At 61.5% G+C, this 11,661-nt stretch overlaps 1 protein-coding gene across 1 annotated transcript in view; it reads left to right on the forward strand.

The window, feature by feature from the left end:
- ATP11A (ATPase phospholipid transporting 11A) overlaps positions 1-11,661 on the forward strand; it is a 146,159-nt gene that overhangs the window by 110,749 nt on the left and 23,749 nt on the right. Inside the window, 6 exon segments of the mRNA XM_027776208.1 lie at positions 5,409-5,590; positions 6,813-7,055; positions 7,970-8,144; positions 10,200-10,302; positions 10,596-10,741; positions 11,294-11,353. Coding sequence (XP_027632009.1) covers positions 5,409-5,590; positions 6,813-7,055; positions 7,970-8,144; positions 10,200-10,302; positions 10,596-10,741; positions 11,294-11,353 — 909 coding nt within the window.

Below are 11,661 nucleotides of genomic sequence, written 5' to 3' on the forward strand. Positions count from 1 at the left end.
ACGTCCACCCCACAACCCCTCCCCATTCTTCGGTTGGGATTTTGGGCACTGGTGTGTGCACCCCAACATGTCTGCACCCTCTGCAGCCCCCGCACCTCTGCCGCAGTGTCTGCAGCCTGCGGTTTCCTTCCTTCATTCTGCGCCCTGACTCCCAAGGCTAGGTGGCAGGTCTCTGGAGGAGGGGACTGTGCTCTCCTAGCTGCCCGCCCTGTCGTGAAGGACAGGTGGGTGCAGGGATGGGTTAGTGACACCCCGATCTAACGCAAACGCCCCTCCACACGGCATGTGGGTATTCCCTCGACGTCGCGTGTTCGTGGCTTTGCCGACCCCACAGCCGTCACCGGCCTTCCTTGGCAGACTCCAAGACCCCACGGCTCGCGCTGAGATTTCGTGGGAGTGTGGGCTGTGCCGTGGCCTCTGGGCAGAGCCATCCTCCAAGTGTGTGCACCCTCCCATCAGGTCCCTCCAGAGCAGTGGTTCCGCTCAGGGTCCGGCTGAGCCTCCCTCCCTGGTGCTGTGAAGAGGAAGCCTCTTCCTCGAGAGTGGATGCTGCTCGTCATGGGCACCTCAGAGTCTGCCTTTGTTTGTAAAAGCCTCTCGGGCACCTGACGACTGCCTTTAGTCTAAAACGTCTGGCGTGGCTGGGCAGGTGGACTTCTCCCTGCACACGCGTGACCACACCACCCCTGCCCCGTGCGCTCCACTTGCTGTCGCTCCAGGGAGCGCCCACCTCCCAGAATCGTGTGTCGGTGGCACGACCGGGACGTGCTGTTTGGGATGCACTGGAGGCGCCCCTGCCAGCAGTGCGTGCCTCCCTGTCGCAGTGGGAGTCCGGACGGCCCCCAGCTGTGGGGCTCGTGCCCGCAGAGAAGGCCAGCCTAACTATGCGGGCTGCATGTCTCTGAGAGATGGGACATCCGCCTGCTGCTCACATGCCATGCCTTCCCTCTAGCCACGTGAAGGCTCTTCGTGATGTTCTGGGCTGCTACTCGGGTTTGGGCCCCTTGGGTCGGCGGCTTCCGTGCAGTCTGCGTGCCCTTCGGGTCGGCGCTTCCGTGCAGTCTGCATGCCTCTCAGGTCGGCGCTTCCGTGCAGTCTGCGTGCCCCTCGGGTCGGCGCTTCCATGCAGTCTGCGTGCCCCTCGGGTCGGCGCTTCCGTGCAGTCTGGTGTGCTCAGGGCTGGTTCTGCAGGTGCTTTCTCTGCACCCACCACCTCCTTTTAGACGACGTGCGTGCTCTGCTCAGCTCCGGGCCGCCGGTGCACGCCCTCCTCTTACACAGGTACGCCGTCCCATTTGCCCACGTGCCAGGGTGCTCTCCCAGACGCTGCGGCTGCCACACCTAGAGAGACAGCTCCTCCTGTCCTCGTGCCTCCCTGTCCATGGGACCCGACCGAGCCGGCCGGCAGCACTGCCTCGTCCGGCCCTCTGCGGGCTGGCAGCTTGCCTCACTGGGTGCCGGCCGAGGGGCTCTGTGGAAGCTGGATTGAGTTGAACCAGGAGTGCATCCTCTCGGGCAGAGCCTTCGCAGTGTGCGTGCAGGGGCTCCGTCCTGCGGCCAGGCCCGTGCTCTGCCAGCCGGTGCCCCAGGGCCCTTGGAGCAGGCCACCCCACCCCCCAGGCACTCCCTCAGCCCTGCCGGACACTCGGGGCCATCTGCAGCCTCTGGTGCTGCTTGCTGTCCAGGCCTCTGCAGATCCGTGGCAGGTGACTGGACCTGCTGAGCCGCAGCTTCCCCGAGGGCCCTCACCCTGTGCTTCGTGCGGGTGTCCAGGCCGTGAGGTACTTATGGGAGAGGTCGTGGGACTTGGAGAGGTCGTGGACTCCTTGTACCCCTCAGTCCAGCCTGCTGGATTTTCTTAGGCTGCTCATGCAGTTGGTGTGGACACCATGGCCAATCTAAGATTTTGAAGATTTGTCATTTTTGTTTTTCTTTTTGCTTTTTTGAGAGTTTTTTGTTATAGGGCATGTGTGCTTGCTGGAGAAACGAGAGAGAGACAGGGAGACAGAAGGTGAGAAATCCCCCCCTGGGGGGGTGGCCACACCGCAGTCCTTTCTCCTCCATTCGCATGCCACTGGTGTGAGTTTTAAGCTGCCGGGTCCGAGACTCGAACCGTGGTTGACTACGTGGGAGTCTAGCGACATACCCGTCATGCCATCTGCTGGCCCCTGTGTTTAAGACGTAGGGCTATAGTGTCACTGAGGACTCTGTCGCGTTCGTGCTCCTTGCATGTACTGTGGGCCCAGGCCATCGGCTGAGGAGTCGGTCTTCCCGCCATGTCCTCAGCCTCTCCCAGCGACCGCTGGCTGCACGTGCCAGAGCTCGCTTGGGGCCCTGTGCCTCATCTTGCAGTCGGGCCCTCAGTTCCCATTCTCCTCTCTTTGCCAGTTCCACAGAATTCTGATGACGATTGCTTTCTAGCAATTTTAAAGCCAGGAAGGATGAGTCACCCAGCTCTGTTCTCTTACACAAAATGTTTGGTTATTCTGAGGCCCTGAGGTTTTATATGAATTTTAGGGTGGCCTTTTCTTTTTGTCTTTTCCTATAGAAAATGCCTTTGGTATACGCATATGTTCCTCTCGGCGCAAAGTGGGGCTCTGCACACTCAGGGCTCTGTGCTTGCCTTTGGTACACGCGTTCGTCCCTCAGCGCACAGTGGGGCTCTCTGCACACAGTGGGGCTCTCTGCGCACAGTGGGGTCTCCGCACACAGTGGGGCTCTGTGCTTGTCTTTGGTAGACACAGCGGGGCTCTGCACACTCAGGGCTCTATGCTTGCCTTTGGTACATGCATTAGTCCCCTCAGCGCACAGTGGGGCTCTGTCTCTGCACACTCAGGGCTCTGTGCTCTCTTCCAGCCGTTTCTGGTCTGTGAGCCCCTCCAGGTTAAGGGTGTTCTTGTTGCAGGAAAGCGGCCACCTAGGGAGGGAGAACAGCACCCGGAGAGATAGGAGAACTGTTTGCTACGTCAGCAGGCACGGAGGACTTCACACTGAGCCTGGCCTGGCTGAGAGTTGGACAGTCTTTTACGGGTGACTTGGGGAGGGGCAGTTTCAGCATGCTTGCAGTGTCCCATCAGGGAAGGGCTTAGAGTCTGCCCTACTACAGAGCTGGCAGAGTAGCAGGGTATCCAGCTTCAATCCAAGGCTCAGGGCCTCCGGCCACTCAGCAGTTCAAGGAAGGGGCAGCTAGCTCGCTGGGGCACAGAAAGCCCAGGCAGCCCTCAGCCCTGGGCTGCTTCAAGGTGGCCCACAAGTCCCAGGCTGCTCCATGTCATCCTCCCCCTTTACTCCCTGCCTTGTGGATGGAGGGTTCTGACTTCCCCAGCGCTCCGTGGACCAAGCAGTGGCGTGTGCGTGTTCCCCGTGCCCGGCACCTTCACTAGCCGGCTCACACGTGTTCCCCGTGCCCAGCGCCTTCACTAGCCAGCTCGCACGTGTTCCCCGTGCCCGGCACCTTCACTGTGTGTGGGGAGGTGCTTCTTCATGGTCTCTGAGATGCTGCATCCTGGTGTCTGCAGGTGGCGGAGTCCTCGAGTGGCCTTCCCCTGCGGAATGCCACCTCTCCTCTCCATTGCCTGACTGCTCGGGCCAGACCTGGGGCTCCTCACTGACCAGGTGACAAGGCACGCCTCTGTCATGTTCCTGATCCCAGGGGTAGACCGTCTGTCTCCACTGTCCCCCTCCATCAGCTGGGGCGTCTTCACATGTGGCTCTTGCCGTGTTGGGGAGGTCCCTGCCATCCGAGCTGCTCAGGGCTTTCATCCCTCGGATTGTCGTCTGCTGCTCCCAGCTCAATCGAGATGGCCAGGGCTTCCCGCCCTCGCTGCCACCGTCCTGGGTTTTCACGTGCCAAGTCCCCCTTGCATTAAGGGCTGACCCCACCTGGTCGTGGGCTGTGATCCCCACCCCTGTGCCGCCGGGTCCCTTGCTGTCCGGGCACAGCCTCTGCGTCAGCACTTGGGGATGCCCTGTGGTCTTGCTGAGGGACAGGGAGGAGCCCCTTGGCTGCACGGAGCCACGAGGAAGGCCGTGCTCCGAGTCGGCCCTGTCCGTCTGGGAAGGCGCCCGCCTCCCCACCGCACCAGCCCTGCACCAGGGATGACTCTGTTACGATGCTTACAAAACCGTTTTCCCGCTATGCGTTTTGTCTGGCTTGAGAAAGGGGCCGTGTCGCTTGTGGGTTTTGTTTTTGTTTTTACGGAGTGCCTGACCGTTCTACAATTCGCACCGTCTGTAATCTGACTTGGTCACCAGGCTCAGCAGGACTTGTTCGCTTTCCGCTGTGCCGAGGACTTGGCCAGGGGTAAGACAGAGACGAGCACCGGAGAGCCCTGCCCTCGAAGGAGTGTGAGGCGGTTGGCAGTTGCCCACTTAGGAGAGGAAGCGGGGACAGCACGTTGTGGGGTCTGTAGTCCTGTCCCAGGAGAGAGGTGCCCCGTGGTGACCGTCTGTTGGCCTCACTCGCTGCATCTCGATGTGGAGGATGTGTTGCAGGGTGGGCGGTAAAGGGGCCCAGGGGTCCTAGAAAGACCTTCAGACATCTGTGAGGGCCTCCCAGAAGTGCGCGGAGCATGGAGCTACAGCACGATGTCATTTGGGTACAGAATAATAGAAGCCCGCACACCACTCTTCCATGGCATGCCCTCCCACGGCTCCAAGAAGCCCGCGTGACTGGCTACTGCCTCGCACCTGCCGTCCGTCACTCTCCTAGGTCCCTCTGGCTCTGAGGGCTCCAGGGACCTCAGTGCCACAGGCCCTACACTGTCATGGTCTTCATGAGAGACGTGATGCGTCCCTGAGAGGCCTCCCCTCCTGACTTCTCAGCCACTGGCATTTCCAGGACCCGCTGTGCCTCCTCGCAGGATTCTGGCTCTTCTGTTGTTGGAAGAGCTGGGTAGGGGGAGCCAGGGCACTAGGGGGGCAGCGACAGGTCCCCATGTGCCCTCTCAGTGGCCGCGCATCCCGACAAGGGAGCGTTCTGCTAACAGGCCAGAGGCGTGGCCGCGGGCAGTGCCCTGCAGGCTGTCTGCGTCCCCTGTGTGTGACGTCCAGAAAGGACTGGTTATCCCTGAGCTCTCACCTTCGCCTCCGTGCGCCCAGCACTGCCCCTGACTAGCCGCTCTCCTTTGGTGAGCACGGAAGGCGGCTGCTTTGGCCAGCTGCCCCGGTCGCGTGCCCTCTAGGAGTGTCACATGTGTTCACTGTAAGGCGCAGCTTCACTGTGACTGCTTATGACAGGAGAGGCGCGATCGCTCCGTGGCATGGTGGCCCATCGTGTTACTCCTCGCCGGCTGCCAAGGGCGGAGACTGTCTGGTCCCTCTGGGGGATGCCTGTGGAGGGCCAAAGGCGCGGGAGCTCTGTCAAGGCCGCCTGCAGGTGACGCAGTGCAGCCGCGCTCTGTCCGCAGGAGGGGCTCCGGACCTTGTGTGTGGCCTATAAACGGCTGGACCCGGGCGAGTACGAGGGCGTCTGTAAGCTGCTGCAGGCCGCCAAGGTGGCGCTCCAGGACCGAGAGAAGAAGCTGGCGGAAGCCTACGAGCAGATCGAGCGGGATCTGATTCTGCTGGGTGCCACGGCCGTTGAGGACCGGTGAGCACACGCATGTGCCTCGTCCGGGACACGGGGAGTGCACATGAGCCACGGCTCCTGGGCGGGGGGACAAGCAGCCGGAACGCCTGTGCCAGTGTGCTCTCTGCGGGAGACGCTGGGCTCGCTGCTGGCCCTGTGTCAGCGGAGACGAACCGGGTGGCCTTCACCATCCGCTGATGGGTGGCCGAAGCCGCTCTGACCCGGAAAATGGTGAAATGGCGTTTTCACACCGTGTTGAAGATGGAGGGGTTTAAGGAGTGCCTACTGTCCAGGGCCCAGCCGTGGGAGTGCACAGGTGTCCCCGCATGGGTGCCTGGGGCAGCCACGCCCCTGTGACCCCAGCTCTGGGAACCCAGGCGGGGAAGGGCAGGGCTCAACGAGACCCCGGCAGGAACGCCCCTGTCCCTCTGCCTGTGGTGAGGGAGAGCAGCGGGGCGGAGTGGGTGGCAGCGCCACCGCCAGTTCGACGTCCCGCCTTCTCCATGTAGGGGCCGCTCCCGGAGTGGCACCTGCGTGCCAAGGAGGTAGAGAGAGGGAGGGACGTGCTGCCCACCGGTCCTGATCCTGGCCTAGTCGGCAGGGGGCTGGCCGCATGTGCCCGGGGCTCCCTGAGAAAGAGCTGCTTTGTGCCCCGGGCACTCGTGGCTGCTGGGACCGCCTGGTTAGAGGTGCCCTGACTCCCGTTTGGGAAGGGCACACTTACAGCGGCATGTGGCAGAAGACGGTCCCGCCCACCGCCCGTCACCCAGGTCCCACTTCCTGTGTGACGACTTCACTCTGGCTTCCTCGGGCCCACTTGTCTCTGCCTGCACTGCCCAGGTGGGGAGACCGGCACACAGGACGGGGGCGGCCGTGTCGGTGTTGGGATGGCGCCCACTCCTACCTGTCGTCCTAGGGCTTGCAGTGCAGTGGACGTCCAGGATCGGCAGCCAGGCCATGAGCCGGAGCTCTCGAACTTGAGGGGCTAAAACATTTTAAAAGTTTCCCAAGTCTCGGATTCTTTATTTTCTCTAGTTGATGCGTTGAGTCCTTCCATAAGAGAGGGAGACAGAGAATCGGGTACCGCACCGGCCCTGGGTGCCGTGACGCCGCTGCAGCCCCGGGTGGGCGGCGAGCGTGGGTACCCGGGACGTGAGCCCGCGTCCCGCCGCGATCCAGCGTCCCCGGGCCAGCTCGGTGGGACCACGCCGCCCTGACCCTGCTCGTGCCGTGCTCCGCCCAGGCTCCAGGAGAGGGCCGCGGACACCATCGAGGCGCTGCAGAAAGCCGGGATCAAGGTCTGGGTCCTCACCGGGGACAAGATGGAGACGGCCGCGGCCACCTGCTACGCCTAGTTCCGGGGCGGCACGCAGCTGCTGGAGCTCACCACCAAGAGGCTGGAGGAGCAGAGCCTGCATGATGTCCTGTTCGAGCTGAGCAAGACCGTCCTGCGCCACAGCGGGAGCCTCGCCAGGGACAACTCGGGGTAGGTGCGCCCGCCACCAAGGGGCCCCTGGGGTCCCACCGCTGTCTGCAGGCCTGGGCCACTGCCCCCGCTGGGAATGTGGTCCCGCGGTGGGGCCAGCATCGTTGGGGCCAAGTATGCGCTCAGAACAAGCCAGGAGCTGAGTCCCTTCAGCGGCGGTGACGTGTCTGCCGGGCATGTGTGTGCACGTGTGTGCGTGTGTGTGCGGGTTCAGCTGCCGGGTAAGGATGCCAGAACACGGGATATCAGTAGAGTGGTTCGAGCAGTCGTTCCTGTCTGCCAGAGGTCGGGAAGCGTTGGCAGCAGCTGTCTGTTCAGATGAAGCGGTTTATGCCGAGTGGAGCTTTCCAGCAATGCTCCACAGGTTATTCGGACCCGTGCTATCGGTGCTGTCCTGGCTGGGATGAGACGTGTTGTCTGAGATCAGGCTCAACGAGAATCATTCTGGGTTTTTGTTCACGGAGGTCAACCAGAAGCAGCCTCCTGAGCAGAGGCAGCGTCCAAGTGTACGCTCCCAACAGTAGCCTGGCCCCGGTGCTGCAGGGCTCTTCCCAGGGATGGAGGTGCCCCTTGTAATAGTGCAACTAGCAAAGAGAAAGGGATGGCCTTGTCTTACGACCTTGGGTCATCTGGGCAGGAAGCCATGAGGTCAGTGGCCGTACGGGGACAAGGTAGCCAGTGAGGCCTCCGTGTGGAGGAGACAGACCTCTTTAGACTGCAAGGTGAGTGCTCCCCGTCTTCAGGAATCCTGGGGATGACATGCGAACGCACAGCGAGATGCCTAAGCTCCCCTAGGTGAGTGGGGGCATGTCACGCTCATCACTGCCAAGATCGGGCTACAGAGACTCGCAGCATCTCTGGGGATCCAGAGACAATCCCTCAGAGGCTGTGGCTGATCTGCGTCCCCCCCGCAGGCTCTCGGCAGACCTGCAGGACTACGGCCTGATCATCGACGGAGCTGCGCTGTCTTTGGTCATGAAGCCCCGTGAGGACGGGAGTTCCGGCAACTACCGCGAGCTCTTCCTGGACATCTGCAGGAACTGCAGCGCCGTGCTGTGCTGCCGGATGGCGCCCCTGCAGAAGGCCCAGGTCAGCCCCGCCGCGGCCGTGGCCTCGAGCCGCATGGCTCTGTCCTCGGGTCTTAGCGCTCTACAAGGCAGCGCCTTCTAAAGCAGGCGCCGACGTGGGGCTTTGCTCGCCGCATGGGCGTGAAAGTTAGTGAGTGTTGCCGGGTCCGATGTCCACGCCTCGGTGTGGAGCCCAGAACCACGGCTGGCGTGGTTCTGTGGACAGGACCGTGTCCTGGTGGTTTGCCTGGAGGTGCTCTGCGGGAAGAAGAGGGAGTAGCATGTGTCCAGCCTTGTATGTGTGCCACCGGCACACACGTGTGTCCAGCACCGTGTGTGTGCCACTGACATGTATATGTCCAGCACCATGTGTGTGCCACCAACACACACGTGTCCAGCACCATGTGTGTGCCACCAACATGCATGTGTGTCCAGCACCATGTGTGCCACTGACACGCACGTGTCCAGCACCATGTGTGTACCAACATGTGTATGTGTCCAATACCACGTGTGTATCACGGACACGTGTCCAGCACCATGTGTGCACCACCGACACACAAGTGTGTCCACCATGTGTGCCACCAACACGCTAGTGGTGCAGCTTGGCTCCTGCCAGCCTTGTGAGGCCAGCAGTGGTTTTTTGGGTTTTGCGGTAGGGTACACGTACTTGCCAGGGAGCGAGAGACAGTGAAGGAAAACTCCCCACCAGGGAATGGCCACGCCGTGATCCCTTCTTCACCCTGGACATGTGCACACACATGCCTGCCGTGATCTTAAAGCCACCGGGGCCGGGCCATGTGCGGGTCCAGCGTAACGGGTTGAAAGTGCTGCTGAAGATGGCCGTTGGCTTCTAGTCAGGAGACCCCGGCTGCCACCCGCCCAGCTCCACCATGTTCTCATGGGTGTCTCTGACGTCCCAGCCCTGCAGGCGTCCCAGCCCTGTTTCTCCATGGGAGGCCACCTCCCCAAACCCCTCAGGCTAACCCGTGGGCCAGGTTCTCCGGCGTGGGCGAGCTCTGCGACCAGGTGCCAGGAGATGGTTGGTGGCACTGGCACGTGTCAGCGTGACCCAGGTGTCATGTCAGGGCCTTCCCTGCGAACCCTCCTGAGGGCCAGCCGGGGATGAAGTCAGTCACCCCTGGGGACACAGACGGCTCTCCCTTCTGCCCTCCCTGTGCTGCCTAACTCGGCCTCCAGGACGGCCTCCAGGACGACACCTCGGAGAGGAAAAAGCTCTCACCTGGCAGGAAGGTTTATGCCAAGTGTCGTCCCCTCCCTGTCCTGAGTAAGAGGGCGCCACGGTTTCCCCAGTCCTTCCCGCCCTGCGTCTTAAACCACTGCCGGAAGTGGGGAAGACTCTAGAGGAATGGGCTGAACACCGGGGAATATCTCCTGCACTCAGTCTTCAGATTGTATTTCACACACATGACAAATTTGTAAGTTACGATAACACTGGAGACAGCTAATTTATTAAGAGAGATGCTCGTGGGACTGGCAGTTGGCATAATGGCTGTCGCTGGACTCCCAAGTAGTCGACCACGGTTCAAGTCCCAGACCCAGCGCTTAAACTCACGCCGGGCACGTGTGCATGCATGCCCACTTTCTGTCTGTCTCTCTCTTTCTGGTGAGTGCACGCACCCTATAGCAAAAACCTCTCCAAAAAAAAAGATGCTTGATGTGGAGCAGCTCAGAGCAGTTGGAGTAGCGAAGCCACCTAACAGCACGCGGGGCCGTGTGCGCCCCGTAGATGCAAGTGTATCTCCCCAGGGTATTTGCATATACAGGAGCGACCAAAGACTGCTCTGTGTAGACCGTTTCTCTGTCAGGAAATTGTGCCTAGCAGCGTTTTGAACCCATGTCGTTATAAATTAGGTCTTACTACCGTTTTTACTATTTTGCTTTCTAATGTGAAAAAATGTCTGTGTTGAAAATTGGTTAAATGTGGTAAATTACCTGTAGACAAATGCTTTCTCATTTTCCAAAACTAAGTGTCTATCTTTATGAATTACTCAGGTAACAAATATCCTGAGCAGACATTAAGCGGAGAAGATAATTCTTGCATTTATTTCTTTTCCAGATTGTTAAATTGATCAAGTTTTCAAAAGAGCACCCTATTACGCTGGCCATCGGCGATGGTGCGAATGACGTCAGCATGATCCTGGAGGCCCACGTAGGCATAGGTGAGCGCGGCCCTGGAGCCAGTGGGCACAGGTGAGCGCGGCCCTGGAGCCAGTGGGCACAGGTGAGGCCGATCCAGAAAGCCCAGGTGGGCACAGGTGAGCAGTCCTAGTCTGGACCCAGACCTGGCCTTTCAGCTGGACAAAGGCCACCTCACCCTGGGCGTGGCACCGTCTGTGACTCAGTGGGTCTGAATGGGGCCACGCACAGTGACGGCTGCATCCCTCGTTCTCCTTGTCCCAGTGGCGCCCTCAGGGAGGAGGAGGGCCCACTAGCCCATCCCCTCATCCAACAGGCGTGATCGGGAAGGAGGGCCGCCAGGCTGCGAGGAACAGCGACTACGCGGTCCCCAAGTTCAAGCATTTGAAGAAGATGCTGCTGGTGCACGGGCACTTCTACTACATCCGCATCTCCGAGCTGGTGCAGTACTTCTTCTACAAGGTAGGCGGGGCCGCCCGCAGCGCTCGGGCCCTGGCGGCCTTTCCTCAACTCGCAGCAGTGGGGCGACAGGCTGCGCCCGGAGGGAAGCCCGGGTGCTTCTCACCACAGACTGCCCGCTGAGCCGCCAGGAGACGTGGGAGGCGTCGGAGGACGGGTGCAGCTGCGTAACTGCGTTTGTCCGCTCGCTCAGTGCTCTGGCCCTGTCCTTTCCCCGTCCCACCAGCTGTGTGGCCTTCCCGCCCCCGTGACGTAGTAGCGTCCCCCAAGGGCCAGAACACAGGCATCCGCACGCCTGCCCTCACTGACCTGGTAGAGCCCACACAGAGCCAGGCGTGCTGCTCCATGGGATATGGGTGCCCCCACCGCCGTGACGGTGACCGCCCCGCCCTGAGTCTGCAGTGGCCCCCCACCGCCGTGACGGTGACCGCTCTGTCCTGAGTCTGCAGCGGGTCCCCCACCGCCCTGTGATGGTGACCGCCCGTCCTGAGTCTGACGCCAGGTGTGTTACCTCTCGCCATGCCGTGGACTGACGGCCCGTGCCTTGTCTTTCAGAACGTCTGCTTCATTTTCCCTCAGTTTCTCTACCAGTTCTTCTGTGGCTTCTCACAGCAGGTCAGTCCCGGCCCCCTGCCTCTCGCCAGGGCGGATGGTGGCAGTGGGGAGGGCAGGCTTTGGGACCCTCCAGGGACAAGCAGCAAGCAGGTCGGATGTCCTCCGTCCCCCGCCGGACGTGGCACACCTGGCCTCCTGCTGCGTATCCCCTCCAGCTGCAGGCCGGTGAGGGGCCGGCCGTCCCGGGTTGGGTCCGCTAGCCTCAGAGAGCAGAGGTGCTCCCGCCCCGATGCGTGCGGGCCGGGTCCTTGGGGCCCTGCACGTGTGCGTGTGTGAGCAGCCCGTGTACAGGCTGGGGGGCCCCCCAG

The sequence above is a fragment of the Tupaia chinensis genome, unplaced genomic scaffold (genome assembly GCF_000334495.1).
Source record: "Tupaia chinensis unplaced genomic scaffold, TupChi_1.0 Scaffold000644_1, whole genome shotgun sequence".
NCBI classification, from domain to species: Eukaryota; Metazoa; Chordata; class Mammalia; order Scandentia; family Tupaiidae; genus Tupaia; species Tupaia belangeri.